At 54.0% G+C, this 22,647-nt stretch overlaps 1 protein-coding gene across 2 annotated transcripts in view; it reads left to right on the top strand.

Moving 5' to 3' along the window:
* ZBTB46 (zinc finger and BTB domain containing 46) overlaps positions 1-22,647 on the top strand; it is a 64,031-nt gene that overhangs the window by 15,988 nt on the left and 25,396 nt on the right. For both annotated transcript variants that reach the window (XM_045794499.2, XM_045794508.2), the window contains exon 2: positions 10,431-11,399. In XM_045794499.2, the coding sequence (XP_045650455.1) occupies positions 10,463-11,399 (937 nt within the window). In that variant the 5' untranslated portion in view covers positions 10,431-10,462. The remainder of the gene's footprint in view (positions 1-10,430; positions 11,400-22,647) is intronic.

Consider the following 22,647-nt stretch of genomic DNA (forward strand, 5'->3'; position numbering starts at 1 on the left):
ATTGGCCCGTATCCGAGGCCTTTCTCCAGACTCTGGACGCTGCCTGGCCCTTTTCTGTCCTCTCCTACCCCCATCGCACGCTTCTGGGTACCAGGACCGGAATTAGGACCCCTCCCCCTGAAGCGCTGGTCTCTGGGCCCATGTCTTGATGGCTGGTGGCCCAGCCCCCTGAGGCCTGGCAGAATCCTCGGCTGGCCCGGCACTTGGCTCTTGGCTCATGCTGGACCTCTCCCTGGCCCTGCCAGGGCTCTCATAGGGACTCCCTAAGGGCAGTGCCCTCACCATCTCTGTTCCGAGGTCTTGCACGCGCTCAGAACCATCCTGAAACACAGAGGCTCGTTGGCTGTCAAGGTTCTGTAGCCGACTGGGTTCTTCTCGTCCATGTGACGTCAGGTGGGCCTGCAGTCCCCCAGGAGCTGGGCTGGAATGACCAGGCAGGTGGCTGAGTGGTCTGGCACCTGGTGAGGTCAGGGCTGGTTTGGGCTGCTGGGGTGGCCCTTCGCTCCACACCATCTTAGGTCAGCTCCTGTAGCAGAGTAGCTGGGCACAGACCTGTCCACCTACAGAGGTGGATGCTGCCAGCTCCTTGAGGCTCAGTCCCAGGCCAGGGTCAGTGAGGGAGCCCTAGACCCTGAACTGTGGGGTGGTGGCTCATGGGGGGGCCTCTTCAAAGGCAAGCGCTGCCCTCTGAACGTGTGCTGCTCCCTACGGCCCCCCCATGAATGGTTTGTAGCCCCTTCTGGGGAGCTGCCCTGCCCAGCCCCTCCCCATGCCCCCACAGCACCTTTACGGTGATCTAGAATCATCCCTGCTATGGCTCTGGCCTTCTGGGGAGGGGAGTGCCCTATGTGGGAGGTGGGGTGGTGCCCTCAGCCTTGGGTGGGCTCCAGGCCTTGGCATGCAAACACAGTGGGTGGTACGGCCTAGAATTCTGCTCCCCTGCTTAGAAATTTTTTTGGAGGGTCTTCGGTGTAGGGTGGGGAGGGGCTCCACCCCCGTGGTGTTTGGACAGGGGGCACCTGGGCACTGGGCCCTGTGGCCAGGGTGGGGTTGCATCCGAGAGAGGAAGTGACGCTGAGGCAGGTAGGGAGGCCGGTAGGGAGGTGGGGGCGCTCCAGGCCCCTGCGAGGACAAGGAACCGAAAGAGGCACAGAGGAGGGGCCGGAAGTGAGGGCTGTGCCCACAGGGCCTCCAGACCTGAGGCCGAGCAGCAGGAGGGCCCCCAGGTTTGCATTTTTAGATCACGCTGGGGCAGTGTGGAGAATGTGAAGGCCTCTAGCTCCGCTCTGTGCCGGTTTGTCCTCAGTAGAGAAAATCTGGGGAATAGCACGTCCCACCTCGCCAGCCACGGCTGATACTCCGACCTATAGAGAGTCTGATCTGTAAAACGGTGTCTCATCGTGGGTACCCTACCCTCGAGTTTTTCAGAACACAGTAAACCGTTGCAACAGCCCAGAGTACGGAGATAACGTCCGTGTGGAAGAGCTTGGAGCCGAGTTTCACGGCAGCTGACCTCTGCCCTCAGACGCACAGGGTCGGGCAGAGGGCCCTTTCCCCGGCGATGAGCTTTGCTTCTCCCACCTGTCTGATTACCGCGTGGGCTTCGGCCACGGTCCTTGGCAGTTGCGTGTGGTGTGTGAATGTGCGGGGCTGCCTAACCAAGCACCGTGGACGGAGGTCTCCACACGGGGTCTCTTCTCTCCTGGCCCCGGGGGCCACGTCCTCCTTGGGGGCATCTGTCCCTGTGTCTCTGTTGTGTAGGGACAACGCCAGTCCCGCTGGACTAGGGCCCATCTGGGGACCTCATCTGACCCAGTTATAGCTGCAACCACCGCGTCCCCGAGGGAGGCCGCGTGCTGGGAAAGTGGGGGTTAGGAATTCAGCAGTCGGATTTTGGGTACAAAAGACCCCACAACAAATGGCGATACGCGAGCACAGGTCTGTAGTTGAGCAGGGGTACTTTCACGGAGGCAGATGTCTAATCGACCGACAACCGACTGTTGTCATGTAAAGAGTGCCTCTCAGGGGTCTGCACGTGGCTGGGACACCGTCACAGAGGACATCACCCCCAGTGCCAGGTCGCTGAGCCCTCGGGACCCTGTGCAGCCGGCGGCTGCAGCCCTGCCCCTAGATGAGTTCGTGCTTTCTAGAACTCTGCACACGGCGGCTCGCACTCCGCGTGATTATGTTGAGATTCGTGCGTGTCTGAGAACGTGACGTTTAGGCACTGGGCTGGGGGCACGTGGACGCCTTCCTGCCGGGCGTGTCCTTGGGTTGGGACCCACCCCACGGCCCCGTGTCCCTGCAGACGCACGCGTGCGCCATTTCTGGGTTTGACGGTCACGCTGCCGTGAGTGTCTGCGTGCGAGCCCACGTGCGGGGCCGTGTCCTCACTTCTCCTCACACCTCGCGTGGAGGTCACGGGGTCGTCTGGTGTTTGTTTGGCTTCTGAGGGTTAGGGTGTGTGTGGCGGCTGTCGCCGGCATGCCCTGAGGCCTGAGGAAGTTGAGCCCCTTCCCGTGTTTGGTGGTTCAGGTATCTTCTGCGCGGTGTGTCTGTTCGAAATACGGCCCGTTAAGAAAATCCCTCCCAAGTGACTACAGGAGGGGTGTTTAGCGTAGTGAGGTTGGCCCCGACGTCCGTGGGGGCGCCCTCTCTTCCGCGGCGTGTCGGCGGGGCAGCCTGCGGGCAGCGTGGGCCACACGGGCTCAGAAGGGCTTGGTTCCAGCACGAGGGCTATCTTGCTTCCACTCGAAAGCAGTGTCCGCCTGTTAGATGACAGTCAGGGAGAAGCTTGAGTAAGTTCGCATTGAGCTTAACAGACACGCACGGGTTACAGGTTACAGGTAAGAAGGTGAGTGACCTCGGCGTAACCTGGTTGGCGCAGGCATTTGAGAAGGACGCTCGGGCCTTACGAGTTGTTCAGATCAGATGTGGGCTTTTCTCGGGTGGGACTCAGTGACCGGCCGGGGGAGGGTCCCGCCGGCTAGTGCGGCTGACCCGATGCTTGTTTGCTTGTAACAAGGGCACAAGGTCTAAGTTCCACCCACCGTTTTGCATTTTTATGGGAACCAGGGGTCTTCCTGGTGGAGCTCCTGACGGCTGAGAGGAGCAAGGGACCCCAGCCCGGTCCCTGAACTCGGAACACGCGATGCCGTGAGCGACGTGCATCCACAACGGTCTTCAGATTTTGTGGTCCTTGTGCATTTTGAGACGTGGTGATGCGTTTGGACTCTCCCCGTGAGGCGCTAGCAGTCATGCGACAGCAGAATGAGTGAGAAATTTGTGTCTTCAACAGCATGGCCTCTGCTGATAATTTGTGACGATGGCGTTCTGGTTGAGACCCCCTTACCTTCAGATACTGGTAGTAGAAGGCATTGGAATGTAGTCTGTGACTCCCCAGACCGGAGATTGGGGTGCCCTGTCCCGAGCTGGTGACGGCCTGGGGACGGAGATGCCCAGCCCTCAGCATCCTGGGCGCCCGAGTCCTAGAGCTGGCAGGACGTGCTCCTGTCGTGTGGCGAGGAGGCCGCAGGGACCAGTTCCCGTGCTCCGGTCGGAGCATTTTCTTTATGTTGGAGCCCTCGGAGCCACATCCTTGCCCCTGGGTCACCGTGCCGAGCGGCGTTCACCGGAGCCAGCGCAGGACAGCGGGGTGGGCTTGGTGCCACACGCACGCTTGTTCTGAAGCTGGCTTCTCTGTTGGCCGGGAATGTGGTGTCTTTGAGCTTTGGGTCTCCTGGCTTGCAGCCTGGGGACGCCCTCCGCCTTCCCTGGAGACTGCGGGATTGGAAATTGCACCCGAGTGTCCCACCTGTTGCCTCCCAGAGGACCCCCCCTTCCTTAGGAGTCTTGGTGACCTGCATTGTCCACCGTGTCCCCCGTTGTCCGTGGTTAGGGCCCCCGAGTCCGCATCAAACCCCCCAGAGCTGGTCAGGCGATGTGACCTCTCCAGTCTGGTCTGGAACATGGATCCAAGATGTTTGGTACCAAGGTGGTTCTGTTTTATAAGTGATTCTGTCGGAAACAGTCTCTCTCGATCAGCAAGCTCTAAGTGGGGAACCTAGAGGGGAAATAAGAAAGCAAGTTGGGAAAAAACAGCAGGGAGAGGGTGCAGCTTTTCAGGGGTGCAGCCTCGGGTGCCGGGCGGTGACAGATCGCCTGCTTGCCCTGTGGTCTCGCCCAGCCCTGAGACCCTGACCTCGCAACGTTCTGGCATCTGTGTTTCTTCATGGACCACAGGCTCTCTTAGAAAGGGCCCCTTACCCACGGAGGGTGCCGCACGTGGGCCTGGAGTTCGTGAGAGTGCCCTGTGCTCTGCGTAGCAGCGCAGGTAATTCGGAGATGACAGGTTACCTGTCCACAGGTGTGTCTGCGGCCAGATGTGTCTCCATGAGGTGGTCCACGGCACCTGGGCAGGTGCTCTGCTCTCCGTGCCCTCAGAGGACCTCAAGGCTGCATCTCAGCTGTCAGGCCGTGGACGACACGACCCCTGTGGTCAGGTGGGTGGGACTCCCAGGAGCCCCTCGTAACGGAAATTCAGCTATTCTCCTGAAGCTTCTTTGGGCTTGGATAGATTCCACGTACCCTTAATATTTTCATAGCAGACTCTTATTTTAGACTCCATTTCTTTTTTTTTTTTAAGATTATCTATTTATTTATTTGACAGAAAGATAGAGACAGCCAGCGAGAGAGGGAAGAAGCAGGGGGAGTGGGAGAGGAAGAAGCAGGCTCATAGCGGAGGAGCCTGATGTGGGGCTCGATCCCACAACGCCGGGATCACGCCCTGAGCCGAAGGCAGATGCTTAACCGCTGTGCCACCCAGGCGCCCCTTAGACTCCATTTCTTTTTAATATACAAGTAACTTTTTTCCCTAATGGAAATCGTGTTGGGGGGTCCCTGGGGCCCCAGCCCTGCCAGTGCAGCTGCCTCCAGCAGGGAGGGAGGGAAGAGGGTGGGGGAGGGTGCCCAGGACCCGGCCAGCGGAGGGAGACGAGGGATGAGAGCCTTTGGCTCTTTGGGCCTGTCTTCGTAGCCTCAGAATGTAAAACAAAATAACCACATATCTCACCACATTTTGTTTTATTTTCATGTATTTTAATTGTATTGACAGTAAAACACAAAGGTGGCTAAAAATTGGAATCTGTCGGTTTTAACATTTCCGTGGAAGCAGCAGCCCAACAGTGGTTTTTAGATAAACATTAAAGGGTACCTGCTCACTTCCGAGGAAACAAAAAACAATTAAAAATAAAACTTTAAAAAAGAAAATTAGAATATGTTTGTGAGCCTGACAGCCCCAATTAGCAAATACTGTATTTTAATAGAAGCCACAGACCTTTCCTCTTCGTTTTTAGAAATTAAAGTATTACAGATAAAATTGAAATCCCCCACGTTACGTTCCCCACCCCATTCCTCTCCTCTCCCCTCCTAGATACATCCCACTTCACGAATTTTGTGAGCATTGCCACACACATCGTGATACTTGCTCTACTAATAATCGTGATGGTGGCAAACGTAGTGGTTTAGTCTGTGTAGACGTTCTTATAAGGATTTTGTAGATATTAACTCATTTAATCTTCATAATAACTAAAGGTAAGTATGATTATTACTTTCATTTTACAGATGAAGAATTTGAGGCACAGAGAGGTTAAGTAACTTCCCCAAGGTCGCACAGCCAGTAGTATTGCAGCCAGTATTCCAGTCCATGCATGCTGACTGGACGGAGCATGTGGTTTTGGACTCACCGACAGGAAATGACCGCTGTGCCTCAGGAGCCACAGTGGGGTTGTTTTGTGCAAGTCCTTTCTTTAATTTCAATAAATGTTACCATTTGTAGCCCTTTGCAACATGACATCTTCATGAAACATTTTTGGTGTTTATTCTTTTTGACGTGTGTAGACCTAGAATGTTTAAGTGTTATGCAGTGTTCGTTGAGGGTTACCCGTGGACAGGTACCGATTTCCGCTTTTATTTCTAGTTAACGTCTCCCACCATGCATAGGTACAAAATGTATTTTGTGATGAGAATCTTAGTAACTTACTTTTTTCGAACCATTGAAAGATTGAATTCCAGTGTAGGTAACAGACTGTTAGGGTCACGTGTGCAGTGTAGTGATTCACACCCAGTGGTCATCATGGTAAGTGTGCTCCTATCCCCACCACCTGTTTCCCACGTCCCCCACCCTCCTCCCCTCCGGTGACCATCAGTGTGTTCTCTAGACTGAAGAATCTTGTTTCTTGGAGTGTCTTTTTATTTTTTCCTTTGTTCATTAGTTTTGTTTCTTAAATTCCATGTATGAGCAAAATCGTATGGTATTTGTCTTTCTTTGACTTCTTTTGCTTGGCACAATACTTTCCAGCTCCATCCATGGTGTTGCAAATGGCAAGATTTCGTTATTTTTGTGGTTGAGTACTATTCCAGTGTGTGTGTGTGCGCGCACCTCCTTTATCCGTTCACCTATTGACGGACACGGGCTGTTTGCATAGTGTGACTATTGTAAATAGTGCTGCTAGAAACATAGGGGTGCATGTATCCTTTCAAATTAGTGTTTTTGTATTCTTTGGATAAATACCCAGTAGTGGAATTACTGGATCATACAGTATTTCTATTTTTAATCTTTTGAGGACCCTCTGTACTGTTTTCCAGAGTAGCTGCACCAGTTCGCATTCCCACCAGCAGTGCCCGGGGGCTCCCCTTTCTCTGCGTCCTCACCAACACCTGTTGTTTCTTGTGTTGTTGACTTCAGCACTCTGACTGGTGTGGGGTGATGTCTCACCGTGGTTCTGATCTGTGTTTCCCTGGTGATGAGTGATGTGAAGCATCTTTGCACGTGTCTGCTGACCATATGGATGTCTTCTTTGGAGAAATGTCTGTTCATGTCTTCTGCCCATTTTTAAATTAGATTATTTGGTTTTTGGGCATTGAGTTGTATAAGTTCTTTATATAATTTAGATACTAACTTTTGATCGGATATGTCATTTGCAAATATCTTCTCCCGTTCAGTAGGTTGTCTTTTAGTTTTGTTATTTTCTTCACTGTGCAGAAGCTTTTTATTTTGATGAAGTCCCAATAGTTTAGTTTGCTTTTCTTTCCCTGGCCTCGGGGGACCTATCTAGAGAAATGTTGCTCCAGCCAATGTCAGAGACTTTACTGCCCACGCTCTCTTCTAGGACTTTTATGCTTTTAGGTCTCACATTTAGGTCCCTAATCCATTTTGAGTTTATTTTTGTGTATGATGTAAGAAAGTGGTCCAGTCTCATTCTTTTGCATGTAGCTGTCCCGTTTTCCCAGCACCATTGGTTGAAGAGACTGTCTTTTCCCCATTGCATACTCTTGGTCCTTTGTTGAAGATTAATTGACCATATACTTGTGGGTTAATTTCTGGGCTCTCTATTGTGCTTCACTGATCTATTTTTATGCCAGTACCATATTGTTTTGAGGACTGCAGCTTTGTAGTATAACTTGAAGTCGAGAATTGTGATGCCCAAGCCTTGCTTTTCTTTTTCAAGACTGCTTTGGCTATTCGAGGCATTTCTGGTTCCATACAAACTTTACGTCTGTCTGTTCTAGTCCTGTGAAAATGCTGTTGGTATTTTGATAGGGTTGCATTAAATCTGTGGATTGCTTTGGATAATATAGACATTTTAATAATGTTTGTTCCTACAATCCATGAGCATGGAATGTCTTTCCATTTCTTTGTGTCATCTTCAATTTCTTTTTTTTTTTTTAAGATTTTATTTATTTATTCGACAGAGATAGAGACAGCCAGCGAGAGAGGGAACACAAGCAGGGGGAGTGGGAGAGGAAGAAGCAGGCTCATAGCGGAGGAGCCTGATGTGGGGCTCGATCCCACAACGCCAGGATCACGCCCTGAGCCGAAGGCAGACGCTTAACCGCTGTGCCACCCAGGCGCCCCTCAATTTCTTTTTTTTAAGATTTTATTTATTTATTTGAAAGAGAGAGAGAGAGAGAGACCCACAGCGTGAGTAGGAGGGTGGAGGCAGAGGCAGAGGGAGAAGCAGATTCCCCGCCGAGGAGGGAGCCCGATGCAGGACTCGATCCCAGGACCCTAGGATCATGACCTGAGCTGAAGGCAGACACTTCACCGAAGGAGACACCCAGGCGTCCCCCTCTTCAATTTCTTTCATTGGTGTTTTATAGTTTTCAGAGCACAAATCTGTCACCTCCTTGGTATTTTATTAGTTTTGGTGAGAGTTGTTAGTAGGATGTTTTCTTAATCTCCCTCTCTGCTGTTCATCGGTGTATGAAATGCAGCAGATTTCTCATATCGATGTTGATTCCTGCGAACTTACTGAATTCATTTATGAGTTCTGGTAGTTTTTTGGTGGGGTCTTTACTGTTTTCTAGATATAGAATCGTGTCGTCTGCAAATGGTGAGAATTTTCGTCTCTCTTACCAGTTTGGATACCTTTTATTCCGTTTTCTTGTCTGATTGCTGTGGCTAGGACTTCCAGTACTGCACTGAATAACAGTGATGACATCCTTGTCCTGTTCCTGACCTCGGGGAGAAGCTCTCAGTTCTCCCCGTTGAGTCTGATGTTCGCTGTGGGTTTTTCATAGAAGGCCTTTATCATGTTGACGTATGTTTCCTCTAAACCTACTTGTTGAGAGAGTTTTTATCATGAGTAGATGCTGTATTTTGTCAGATGCTTCTTCCGTATCTGTTGAAATAATCATGTGGTCTTATCCTTTCTCTTTTGATGTGATGTATCACACTGATTGATTTGTGAATGTTGAGGCGTCCGCAACCCGGAATAAATCCCACTCGATCATGCCGAACGGCTTTTTTAATGTATTGTTGGATTTGGGTTGCTAGTATCTGGGGGGTCAGGGTTCTTGGGCCTGTGGTTCTCTTTTTGTAGTGTCTTTACCTGGTTTTGGTATTGGGGTAATGCCGGCCTCATAGCATGAGTTTGGAAGTTTTCCTTCCTCTTTCATTTCACAGGGCACTTTTAAGATGATTTCTGGTGGTGTTTGGAAACATACTGTAATGACCAAAGGAAGGTGTGTGTGTGTTGTGATGCTCTGAGTCAATAAAGAAGTTTGTGGGGTGGACCGCACCGAGTCCTGGGGGGCCGCCCCTCACAGGGAAGAGGCGGATGCCCCCACGTTTGAACAGCGTAGTTCTCTGCCATTAAACACATGTTGGCAGTTTTGGTGAGCGGTCCTGCTTGACTAACCAGCTGGAAAATGGCGTACTTAAGCGGGAAGATCGGCCCCTGACAACTTTGTCTTTCTCTGGGAGTGTTATGGGGAGAGTGTGTCCTCCACCCCCAGGGCCTCGGACTGCGATCTAATTTGGATGTAATTGGTTAAGATGAGGTTGTTCTGGAGTGAGGTGTCCACCGTGACCCGTGTCCTTGTAAGAAGGGGACACTGGGACACAGGCTCACAGGGAGGAGGTGTGGGAACATGGAGGCAGAGGCCTGGTGGTGATGCTTCTGCATCCAAGGATGGCCAAGGACTGGCAGCCGCCAAGCTGGGATGGCCCTGGACACACCCTCCCGCGGAGCTTTAGAGGGAGCTGGTCTGGGCCTCTGGCCTCCGGCTGTGCGAGGATCCGGTTCCCTGTGAGGGCCTCCTGGTCTGGAACACTGTGTTCTGGAAGCCCGGGGAAGCTAACAGTGGCAGCAGAGAGGAGAACCTGGCAGACGGATGGGGAGGCGGTATCAGGAGAGTGCCGCAGGAGGGCACCAGACCAGAGTGCTGTCCAGGCCGGAGCCCCTCCAGCCCTGGAGTCTTCCTCCCTTGAGCTGATTAGTGCTGGGGTTTCGGAAGGTGGTAGGGCTGGGGCTGTAGTGTCTGCCTCCAGGCCTTTCTGCCCCATGGGTTTTCTTTGTGTAGGAAGCCCTTGTTTTGTTTTTATTTTTTAAGAAGATTTATTTATTTTAGAGAGAGAGCCAGCAGGGGCGGGGGGCAGAGGGAGAAGCCGACTCCCCACGGAGCACAGAGCCCCACGTGGGGCTCGATCCAGGACCCTGAGATCATGACCTGAGCCGAAACCGAGAGTCGGACGCTTAACTGACTGAGCCACCCAGGTGCCCCTGTTTTGTTTTTAAAGATGTATCTTCGAAGATCCGGGATGAGGCTCCCTTGGGTTATTTCACCTAGATTTTACATTTAGGTCAGAAAGTCACTTCAGTAACTGATGGCCGTTTGCCTTCCGTGCCGAGGGGCGGCCGCTGTGTGTCGGTTCTGTTCAGAATGTGGTTGTGGTGGTGGTCAGCCTTGACCCCACAACCTCGCTGCAGACCGCTGCTCAGGTCCACCCGCCAGGCGGCTGCCCTGCGGCCAAAGGCACAGTCCTGCCCCCGCATAGCGGCCGGGCCATGGAGGAGGGTGCGCTCCGCCGAACTCCCCGGGCGTGTTTGTCAACCGCGTGGCTAACCCGCGTGTTCTTGCCCCCACAGAGTCCGTAGAACGGCAACACCAAGACTTCCAAATGAACAACCGAAAGGAAGACATGGAAATCGCGTCCCACTACCGGCAGCTGCTCCGCGAGCTCAACGAGCAGAGGCAGCACGGCGTCCTGTGTGACGTCTGCGTCGTCGTCGAGGGCAAGGTCTTCAAGGCGCACAAGAACGTCCTGCTCGGCAGTAGCCGCTACTTCAAGACGCTTTACTGCCAGGTGCAGAAGACGTCCGACCAGGCCACGGTCACACACCTGGACATCGTCACGGCCCAGGGCTTCAAGGCCATCATCGACTTCATGTACTCTGCCCACCTGGCCCTCACCAGCAGGAACGTCATCGAGGTGATGTCCGCGGCCAGCTTCCTGCAGATGACGGACATCGTGCAGGCCTGTCACGACTTCATCAAGGCCGCCCTGGACATCAGCATCAAGCCGGATGCCTCGGACGAGCTTTCCGAGTTTGAGATCAGTGCCCCGCCCGGCAGCAGCACGGACGCGCTGATCTCGGCCGTGATGGCCGGAAGAAGCATCTCCCCGTGGTTGGCCCGGCGCACGAGTCCTGCCAACTCTTCTGGAGACTCGGCCATCGCCAGCTGCCACGAGGGAGGAAGCAGCTACGGGAAGGAGGACCAGGAGCCCAAGGCCGACGGTCCTGAGGACATCTCTTCGCAGTCGCTGTGGCCTGGCGACGTGGGCTACGGGTCTCTGCGTGTCAAGGAAGAGCAGATTTCACCGTCTCATTACGGAGGGAGTGAGCTGCCTTCCGCCAGGGATGGTGTAATACAGAACTCTTTCTCAGAGCAGGCTGGAGGCGATGGCTGGCAGCCTACAGGTCGCAGGAAGAATCGGAAAAACAAGGAGACGGTCCGGCATATCACACAGCAGGTGGAGGACGATAGCCGGGCCGGCTCCCCAGTGGCCTCCTTCCTTCCGACGTCTGGGTGGCCGTTCAGCAGCCGAGACTCAAGTAAGCCTTTTGTGTTTTACGGGCAGGGGCTGAGACCCTGTCCTGCCACCGCGGCCCCAGTGCACTGCGTGTCTGAGGCCCTGTGGCCGTTTGTCTTGTGGGTGAAGCATGCAGTAGGACTTTGGGGGCCCCCAGCAAGACACTGCCCGTGTCACCGGCATGCAGAGGCCAGCTGAGGGAGGGCTTCTTTAAAGCTGAGGGGTCAGCAGCTGGAAAAGGGGTGACACCTGGCGTGGGGTCAGTTTGAAGGGTCTGCTTTCCTTTTTATAGGGCGGCCTTTCTTAAACACCGGTGAGAGGATCTTCATTTTGAAAGATGTAAACATTAAAAGGTTAGAAGGTGGAAAAGTGCATCAGATGAGGTGACGCGGAGGTGGGATGTCTCAGGCACTCACTGTCCCGGGGCCTCGGCTCTGGGTTTTCTGTCCAGCAGACGGGAGTTTTGGTCGTTGTGGACGTTGAGCAAACCATCGTGTGCCCGTGTTTTGTCCCTGGCCAAGAGCTTATCTCGACCTGGAGGGACCTGAAGGCCTCTGGCAGTAAAGCACTCCTCAGCGAGAGATGTTTCCTCGTTTCCAGCCAGAACGGCTCTGTGGTTCAAGCTGACAGACCTGTCGGTCTCTTGCACTTGCTGGGCGTTTTGCTGCACCTCGAGGGGTCCCCCTGACTGCACGTCCGGCCCTGCGTTAGGGTCAGTGTGGCTCTGTGCTTGGCTTTGCTGAAGCTGGTCCGCACGGTCTGGACGACAGTTCTGTGTCTGTCTCCCAGACAAGTGGGTAACAATCTAGATGTTTACGAAACACCAGGTGCCCTTCCTGCTGCGGACCGCGTGATGGTTACTGCTAGCCCTTCTCCGCGGCAGATGGGGGACCCGGCTCCCCCCAGCCCAGCCCCAGCCCGGCCCCAGCCCGGCCCCAGGTGCAGTGGGGTGGGGAGGGATGAGGAAGGACATTCGGTGGAATAGAGTTGGACCAGAGCAGGGTGGAGGCATCTTAGCAAGTTCTTGTCCTGGGGAGGGCCCTCCAGGAAGGTCAGAAATCATCTGGAATGTGGGAATGGACGGAGGTGAGGGCAGCAAACTGGGGTAATGGTCCTGCAAAATGTCCCGGGTGGTAAGCATCCTGTACTCGGGTGGGGGGCACCTGCCCATTCCCCTGCCCAGAAGGCTTCCTGGGCAGGGTGGGTGGGGCCCCTGAATGAGCCCGGGCTCCTGCTCTCTGCTCTTGATAGGCTAGCTTTTAATATCGTGGTAAGACGCATGCGCCATCTCCTTTACTCTTTAACCCGTTCTAAGTATATAACTTATTGGCATTAAGCACGTTCACGTTGTCATGCAGTCTTCATTGCTGTTAATCTTCAAAAGGTTTTCATCATCCCAGACCGAAACTCCGTATGCGTTCAGCGGTGCCTCCCCGAGATGCGCTTAGCTTGTGTTACTCCTTGTCATTCCCTGTCCCTGTGTGTTCCCAGCCCTGAGCACACGGCCAGACCCCTGCGTGTTCAGTACAAGCTGGTTGAACCGTGGTTGTTCAACCTTGGGCAGATGACTCTGCCGTGGGGACTGTCCTGGGCAGTCTAGGACGGTGTCAGCATCCCTGACCTCCATCCACCAGATGCCAATAGCAGCCCGTCCCCGAGTTTGGTGACCACCAGAAGTGTGTCCAGTCATCGTACGTGTCTCTGACGGGCAGCGCCCCACAACTGTTGGAGTGTAACCGAGCTAAGAAGGTGAAGTTTCTGAGCTGCTAGAAAAGCCACCTCCCTCCCCGCCAGCTGTTGGTAAGGAGAGGTACGCGCCGTGCGCTCCAAACTTTGTTTAGAATCCGTCACCAGCTCTGACTGAACTCCAAGAAGCCGCAGTCCCTGGTGAATGACTTAAGGACACATGTTTTGTGTGGAACCTTCTGGGGTGGTCAGTGCTGCAGTCCTGTCCTGGGACGCCCGCTTGAGTGCCGTGAGCCGCCCAGCGGGCTGTGATGCTGGAGGCCTTGCGGTTTGAGGGCCCATCAGCACAGCGAAGAACGTTTGCTCCTCAGGCCTGTGGGTTTGAGGTTTTCAATGCAGTTGTCAAGCAGAAGGTGTTTTTAGAGTCCAACAAGTGCTTTCGGCTGTGTACTTTTGCTAATGTCTTAAATCCCTTGGGTTACCACGGCAACTGTGAACCGCTTCTGTTAGATTATTCTGAGTTGCAGAGACAAGGACATGAGGTTGTAGGCTCGCACAGGATGGCTTCTGCCTGCTGTGGTGGCCATTTATTCCTCTACTCTGGAGTTGGGGCCGGGCGCGGGAGCCTGAGCTGTGATCCCAGCGGAGCTCAGTTTGTTTTCGTTCTGTATTTATTACCTCTTGGAGAAGAGTAGTTTTAAATTCTCATCCTATTTGTGGGAGAAAGGGCCCTATTCCAAGGGAATGTGTCAGGCGGTCCCTGCAGATCATTTGGGGGCTCAGGACAGATGCTCAGATATCCAGCTCTTCAACCAGGGCTGCTGGTCCCGGGCCTTCTGTGTGTTCCCACCTTGACTTGTGGTCATTCGGAGCCTGTTAGCATCGAGTGATTTTTCCAAGCAAAAGGCCAAGAGCATTTTAACCCAATGGATTCCAAGAAAGTGTCCGTGGGATTTACTTCTGAGTTACAGCAGTTCCCTTGTGTAACAGCTCGCGGGCGCAGGTCGGCTGCGCGTAAAGTTGTGGCCAGACCCGCGTTCCCTCCCCTTGTCCTCCTTGGGGCCTGGCTCCCCCCTTTGTGTGTGGCCCCGAGATGGCCCCAGACCCCCGATGAGGAGCTCTGTCCCTGCTAATTCAGAAGCCGGTATGGGAAGAGCCCAGGTGCTTGTCCTCATGTTCCTGAAGGGTTTTGCAGAAAAGAGAGTTCTGTAGCTACAATAAAGTGTGTGGTTTGTAAAGTAAATGTTTATACCTAGATTTTTGTAGAGTTGGATCTCGGCATACTGGGATTTTTAAGAACGTGTCGGAACCACAGGACAGCTTCAGGTGAAGGTGGTGTCTGTAGGCTCCCAGCCGGCTCCTCACGCCCTTGTGGCCTCTTCCCTGGGTGGGGGGGCGGGGGGGCGCAGGTGCACCGTCTCTCGGGCGAGGGGAGTCCGCGCTGCCCCCGCTGAGGTTAGAGGGTCCTCGCTGGGGCTGAAGAAGGAGCTGCCAAGCAGGCTCTGCGAGGGCAGGAGGGGAGAAGACGCCCCTGCCGGACTGTCTTGTCTGCCCGCCGGCACCGTCCTAAAGCCCAGGAGGGCGCGGACGGATTCGCTGGACAAGCGGTGAAGCTTGTGGGTTTGAGTTAAGCTACATGTCAGGTCCGTGTTCTGATTGGAGACACAAAGGATGAGCAGAGTGCCCAGCGCCCAGGACATGACTGTCCGCGCACTTGGCGCACTTCTCCTGGAGGGAACCGTGCCACCGCCCGTGCTTCAGCAAACCGATCGCTCCTCGTAGAGAAAGTCATCTTGCTCAGGCTGGTGTTTGTGTTTCGGGGGTAAAAGAGCCCGAATGAAAGGTGCACCCCAGGTTTGTGGGGCCGGGACTGGACCTGCCTCCAGCACCCCCACCGGTGGACCCTGTTCCTCGGAGCTTCACCCCGTGACCCCTTCTGCTCTTCATCCTTTCCTCAAAAGTTCAAGCTCAGTTGTAGACCCCCCAGATGTTCTTCCTTCGGGTACGAGCAGAATTGTGCGGAATCCGTTCTGGTTGACCGCGTTGCTGTCTGTCAGGTGGCAGCTGGGGACCCGACAGAGACAGCACCCGTCTTTGTTGGAATATTGGCTGAGAGCGCGAATCCAGGGGCCGTCATGGGAGCGCCTGCCGCCGAGATGAGAGGGAGCGAGTGTCCTTCGTCCGACCCGGGAGGCCGGGAGAGGCTGGTGATGTGGAACAGCGGGGCAGTAGCAGAGGGCAGATGTCCGCGTGGGTGGGTCTGGTGGGAAGGGGCCCGCGGGTGGAGGAGGCCTGGGGGTCATGCCTGTGACTCTTGGCTCATCTGTGCCCAATGCCACACTTCGGAATCGTTGTCCTGATGGAGGAACCTGCGACCTCGGCTTTGCTGAGCTCCCACAGCTTCTTTTCCCAACGAAAGCACTTCTTTGCCGTCTGGATTTTCTAGAACACCAAGTTCATGAAGGATGAGTCTTTGAAGGGTTCTCACGGACATCCAGCTCAGCCCCCCGTTCTTCCAGGTGCAGACACTGAGGTCACCGGGGGTGCCCAGCAGAGCTGGGAGGACGCCCCACCCACAGGGAGCTCCGCAGGGGAACCGGAGTGTGTCCCGGTTGGTGTGGGACAAGGCAGGCCGCATCGTGAGGCTGTCAGGCTGAAGCAGGAGGACCAGGTGCTTCTCGAAGCCCCGTGAGCCGGGCAGCACCCGGGCTCCCGCTCAGGAAGGGGGTCTCCGTGGAACGTGCATGCGTTGGTACGGCTGCTGTTTTGCTGAGCAGCACTGGGACCTGTGTTTGCAGGGAGTGTGGCCACCTCGTTGTGCCGTAGGGTTGTGCAGGAAGGAGCCCTCTCCAGCTCCCGAGCCCAGGGCGCGGCCCCCCAGCAGCTTCACGAAGCTAACAGCGAAGGTTTTGTGGTCGGTCCACAGACGGACGGACGGCCATCTCGCGGGATCCTGTTTTGGTCTGAACTCAAGGGCTTTTGTCAACCAAGTGCTTACTGTCTTCTGGTGTTTGTAGACCTCAGCAGCGATGCCCGGAGGGTCTTCTGATGTGGGGCGGGAGCCAGAGCCTGGGGCTGCCCGCGTCTGTGGTTCCCGGCATGAGCGGCTAGAAGGAGGGACTGGGTTGTGTGGAAATCTTCAGGGTGAGATTATATATACACGTATATAATATATATATATATATATATGTGAAAGCACAGCTTGTGAACTTCCATTTAAATGGAGATTTTAAGAGGAGTAGTGTTATTGTAAAGTGTTCATTTGAAAATTCTTATGCCACTGCTTTTTTCAAACTTCAAAAACCCGAAGTATCACGTACACACGAGAGGTGCAAACCCCTCACTGTCCAGGTGGCTAATGAGCAGCCCCTCACGCCAGTCCTGGGGACCGCCTCCCCCAGAGGGGACGCCATCTGCCGCCAGCTTCTCTGAGGCACGCGGCTGTGGGATGAAGCCGTGGCTGTGCCTTCCCACGCGTGTGGGCCCCGTTGGGCGAGTGCACACCGCGGACGTCTTGTCCTGATGTGGACGGCTCTGGGCTGTTGCCAGTTTGGGTCGTGAAAGTCAGTGCTGCCCCTTGGTGCTTGTTCCGGTACATTCTGGAGGTGTTCCTAGGGGTGCGTCCATTTCCTACAGCTGCTGTGAGAAATCACCACGAGCCTAGCGGCCTGAAATAGCACAACCGCGTGTCTTACCGATCCCAGGAGTCTGAAGCGGGGAGGTGGCCTGTGCTCCTTCTGGAGGCTCTGGGGGAGAACGTTCCTTGGCCTTCTAGAGGCGTTGCCTTCCTTGGCTCCTGGCCCCACATCGCTCCGCCCTCCTGCCTCCCTCTTCTGCTTAGAAGGACTCTGTGTGGACAGTAACCCACCAGAATAATCCAGGATCATCTTCCCACCTCAGGGTCCCTAACTCCATCACCTGCAAAATCCCTTTTGCCGTGTGAGGTCACATAGTCACAGGTCTGGAGGTTGGGACCTGGACACGTAAGGACCATTATCATCAGCCTACCTAGGGTTACACACGTAATAAAGAAGTGGGGCTTTTTTGTTGTTTGTTTGCTTTCTGAGAGAGGGAGGGAGCATGGGTTGGGGGGGTGGAGAAGGAGAGAGGGAATCTTTTTTTTTTTGTTGTTGTTGTTTTTTTTTTTTTTTTTTTTTTGTTTTTTGTTTTTTTTTTTTTAAATGATTTTTTATTATATTATGTTAGTCACCATACAGTACATCCCCAGTTTCCGATGTAAGGCTCGATGATTCATTAGTTGTGTATAACACCCAGTGCACCATGCAATACGTGCCCTCCTTACTACCCATCACCGGTCTATCCCATTCCCCCACCCCCCTCCCCTCTGAAGTCCTCAGTTTGTTTCTCATAGTCCATAGTGGAGAGAGGGAATCTTAAGCAGGCTCCACACTGAGCACGGAGCCTGATGTCGGGCTCGATCCTAGGACCCCAAGATTGTGGCCTGAGCCGAAATTAAGAGTCAGATGCTTGGGACACCTGGGTGTCTCAGTCGGTGAAGCGTCTGCCTTTGGCTCAGGTTATGATCCCGGGGTCTTGGGGTCCAGTCTTGCGTTGGGCTCCCTGCTCAGTGGGGAGCCTGCTTCTCCCTCTGCCTCTCCCCCTGCCTCTCCCCCTGCTTGTGCGCTCTCTCTCTCAAATGAATAAATAAAAACTTAAAAAAAAAAAAGTCAGATGCTCAACTGATTGAGCCACTCAGGGGCCCCAAGGAAGTTTTTTTGGCGAAAATTGTCATTCTTTCTTCCTTTTTCTTAAGTATACTATACATACAGTAAACTGCACAGATTTCGAATTTGAATAATTTTCTGTTCCTCTCCCTAACATTTTATTGGAGAAATATTTACACTTAGAAGTTGAAAAAAAAAATGAGGGGTGCCTGGGTGGCACAGCGGTTGAGCGTCTGCCTTCGGCTCAGGGCGTGATCCCGGTGTTCCGGGATCGAGCCCCACATCGGGCTCCTCTGCTGGGAGCCTGCTTCTTCCTCTCCCACTCCCCCTGCTGTGTTCCCTCTCTCGCTGGCTGTCTCTCTGTCACATAAATAAATAAATCTTTAAAAAAAAAGAAGTTGAAAAAGCCATGAGCGTGTCTGCTGCTAGAGTCTGCACTTAACATTTTGCTACGTTTGCTTTATTACACGCTTCTCCATCTGATCATCGAAAACCCATCTTGTTTTTCAGTGCATTTCAGAGTACCTGGCAGACGTCAGCATACTTCACCCCAAAACACTCGGGCAAGCATTTCGTTAGAGTTCAGTCCGTGTCCCGTTTTTAGGGTCACTTTGACACCTGACACGCGCCAGTCCCGGGGGACCTCTCGCTGCTGCCACAGCCCTACCCGGCCCGCCTCGCGCTTCCTCCAGACGCAACCACACGGCGGGCGCCCGGCCACGGGGTGTGTGCGTGGCTGCGTCTCCCTGTGGTCGGCACCTGCCGGGCTGTGCCTGGTGTGCTGGTGCCCGAGTACGCCGCCGTGTGCTCCAGGAGACAGTTTTTGCAATGATGGAGAGCCCTTCTGTGAACATTTTCGGCAAGCCCGTTTTCCTTTCTCTTGAGCAAATACCTGGGAGCGTGGTGGCTGGGTCCCGGGAAGGGGTGCCTTGAGCTCCTAAGGAGCTGCAGACTTGCCCAGTGTCTGCACCCCCCATAGTGTGAGGAATTTTGGTTGCTCCGTAGCTTTGCGTGTTGTCTTTCTAATTTGAACCACCATCAGGAGAAAGAACACTTCCGTTGCTGGAGCGGCCCCTCCCGCCCTTTCTGCTCACCCCCCACCCCACCCGGCCACTCCGACGCCTGTCACCAGCGTGGCCTGGGAGCTGCAGCGCCTGCTCTCGTGTCTGGCTTATTTTATTTAACTTTTGTTTTTCCATTTTGAGGTTATTGTAGAGGAATGATGAACTGTAAGGAATGACACAGAGGGGCCCCGTGTCCCCTGAGGCCGTTTCCCCAAGGCTAACGTCTTGCAGAATGCCATCACTGCCACCACCCGTTTCTGGACGTTGACACGGTCCACGGACCTCAGCCCCCAGCACGTCGGCCACCGAGGACCCCTGGGTCGCTACCCCCCACTTTGGCAGCCGCCGGTCGGTCTGCGCTTCTGTGCTTTTCAGCTTTTGAGGTCTGTCTGCATTGTCACGCGTGTATCACCAAACCCGGTTTCCAGCGTGTGTCTGTTGTCTGGCTCTGACACGCTGCGGTGGGCATTACGGTTATTCCGGTGGTTTCCGGCGTGACGAATACACCCCTGGGACGTCCTGGGATGGCTTTGTGCCTGTGTGAGTTTTGATTCCTCGTGGGCGAACTCCCGGGGCCGTGACGGCTGGGACTTGAGGCTCGTGCTGGCTCTGTGTGAAGTCCCCGTGGCCTCACGTCATTGTCAGCAGTTGGTACTGTTCGCTTTTCCGTCTCTAAGCGTTCTGGAGGGCGTGGAGTTTCGCCTCCTGTTTGCACCGTGCACTCCTTGGATGGGCCGTGTTGTTGGTCTTCTTTCCATGTGTCTGTCAGTCTTTCTTTCGCACGGCTTTCTTTGTGGGTCCGACCCGGGTGGATTGTGCTGTTGGGTTTGAAGTGTTGGCCGTGATGAGCCACTCTTCACGCTCTGCTTACGGAAGTGTCTGTTCGCGTCTTGAACCCATTTCTCAGAGCTGAGTTGAGAGTTCTCGGCTTATTCTCATAACAAGTGTGTGTCTCGCGAACATTTTCCATCTCTGCTTCACTTTCATTTAGCGTTGTTTCTGGAGGGGCATACCTTGTAAGTTTTGACGAAGCCCGATTTGCAAACCTTTTTCCTTTATGGCTCCGATGTTTTGAGTCCTAGCACAGAAATCCCTGCTGAAGGTCACAAACATCCCCCTGTGTTTTTCCTGGATGTGTCATGGGTTCGGGTGTGACGTGTGGGTCCGTGGGTCACGTTGACTTCTGTGTGTAGGTGTCTAGTTGTTCCAGTACGATTTGCCCAAAACCTGATTCTTACCCATCGAATCACCTTACTGACTATATGGTTAGCAAAGTAATTGATTCAATTATGTATTTATTCAATTATACATATATTTCAACTAAGGAGGATTTATGGAATGATGTGAAAACTTTTTGATAGTTAAGAAAATGAGGAAACTTGATTTGAACTTGGATAAAGAAACATGACCTTTTAGAAATAGAGAATGCGTTTTAGACACATTAAAGTGAGACGGTAAATGTTGGGTGAAATGCATACTTAGTCTTTTTGAACGGTTTTCTGCCCCATTTGAGTCTGACTGGGCTGTGAGCACCTGGGTGGGGGCAGGGAAGTGTGCCCAGTGGCGCACACTCTCTAGAAACTTCCGTGTGTTGTTTGCACAGGGAACACACCGGGTGGCTCTTTGGTGGACAAGGTGGCGGGCTGAGCACGGTTGGGCTGTGACCTCCGTGCAGACGTTCTCAAATGCACCTTGTGAGCGCTTTAAAGAATCGTGAAGGGTGGAGATTTGGGGAAACAGGGTGCCGGCTGTCAACCAGGCCGTGCCCCCCCCACACAGGACTCCCTGGTTGTGAGGTCAACACCCCTCCCTCCCTGCCCTCCTGGCCTCCTCCCTCCATGGTAGCCACGTCCCCCTGGCCCTGGAGCTCACGTGGCTGGAACACACTCTTTCCGAATCTGCTGATACCCACATTGCGACTAACGCTGCCTGATCTCCTTTGATCGTTTAAAAATTCTGCTTATTTTAATTACAATCTCTTTTTTGCTTTCCAGCTAAAGATTGTGAGCTAAATTTTCAAAATGTTATGATGTATCGTTTATAGGAAGCGAGAAAAAACACTGTATCCCCCCTAGAATAAACCCTTTACATTTAACACATCGCCCTTGACAATTAGATGTTGGTATCTTTAGTCCTGTTTGCTTCGTTTATTAAAAAGAGGTCAGGGAATGAGCCTGAGTGACTCTCCGTTGCCCGTGCAGTTGGCGTGTGGTCATTTCTTGTTGCCACACACGTGTCCTGTGTCTGCAGAGCAGCCGCTGTCTCGTGCTGTCCCTCCTGTGCCCCCAAGAGGGCAGGGTCTTCCTGTCTCGCTGGAACCAGCGCTGGCCGTTGCTGGTACCTGCCCGAGGAAGCATAGCTTGTGTGCCCACGCGTGTCCGTGAGCAAGCACGTGTGTGCGTGTCACAAGTGTGTGGTGGGCGGACCTACGTGACCAACTTACAAATGCATTTTTGGAGCTCAACCCATTTTCAGACGTGAGATTGGACACTTGGTGTCCACTCAAGCTTTTTGTAAACAGTGTAGCTTGAGTCCCAGGAGATGCTCGGGGCAGGCAGCCTCGTGGGAAGCCCCGGCCTCCTGCACGTGGTGTTGACTCCAGAACCTCCCTGCACAGACGAGACGTGGCCTGGGGGCTCGGGCACCCTTGCCGGGACTCCGATTTGCGGGGTGGTTTGTGCGAGGGGGCACAGGGTTGCTTGCACGTCGTCCGTGATGTTCCTGGTGGAATTCATCGGGACTTGGGGGTCAGCAGCCTGCGCTCAGGCTGCCTTGGCTCCCAGGCCCCATCTGCCTGGTAGCGAGTTCACACTTCGCTGCTTTTCACGGCCGAGCAAGAGTGCGCTGCGAGGAGGGACCGTCTTGCTTGCCCGTCATCCCCCGACATCGGGGTTGTTCCTCTTTCTGTCACGAATAGTGTCGCCGTCAGCTTGCACATACGTGTGTCTTCACTACTCTGGGTACCAACTCCTCCGGACGCTGGAGGCCGGGTGGTCACTCTGTGTGGTCTCTCGAGGAGCCGGCCAGTTTCCTTACATCCTTATCAGCCCTTGGGACCGTCTGACTGGCCTGACGCATTCTAGCCACTCTGGTCGGTGTGAAGTGGACTCTCGTGGTTTCGAGGTGCGTGTCCCTGATGACCGACAGTGTTGGACGTTGCCCACTGGTCATTATGTGTCTTCTTTGGATGAATATCTGCTCAGGACCTTTGCCCGTTTTAAAACTGGACGATTTTTCTTTTTACTGAGTTGTAAACCTTCTTTATGTATTCTGAATAGGATCTCATATCAGATGTAGGATTTGTGGATATTTTCATGGGCTGTCTTCCTTCCGTCCCTCCCTCCTTCCTTCCTTCTTTCATTGTAAGTAGGCCCACCCAGTGGGGGCCTCGAACTCACGACCCTGAGGTCACGTGCTGCAGGCCCCACCGACTGAGCGGGCCGGGCGCCCTGTCTTCTTCTCACCTTCTCTGGGTGTTCTCTGAGGCATAGAAGTTTTCCGCCTTGACAGAGCCCCAGTTCATCTGTTTTGCTGCTTGTGCTTTCGATGTCCTGTCTGAGAGCCCGTTGCCCAAGCCGGGAGTGTGGAGACTTTCTAAGAGTTTCGTGGTTTTAGCTCTTCTGTGGGGTCGTGGATCCAATTCTGAGTCGCGTTGTCTTTGAGAGATGAAAGTACCGCACGTGCGCCGCGGGCTCTGGCGCTCAGCCCCAGAGCAGACATTCGAGCGGGTCTTCGTCCTCTTGTCTGGGGAGGGGGCACCCCCAATGTTCTGAGCGGACCCCCCCACCCCGAGGCCTCGGCGGAGACGTCACCACTGTGCCGGGGCAGGTGAGGG

The sequence above is a fragment of the Ursus americanus genome, chromosome 22, assembly GCF_024610735.1.
Source record: "Ursus americanus isolate L20-20 chromosome 22, mUrsAme1.1.p, whole genome shotgun sequence".
Lineage (NCBI taxonomy): Eukaryota > Metazoa > Chordata > Mammalia > Carnivora > Ursidae > Ursus > Ursus americanus.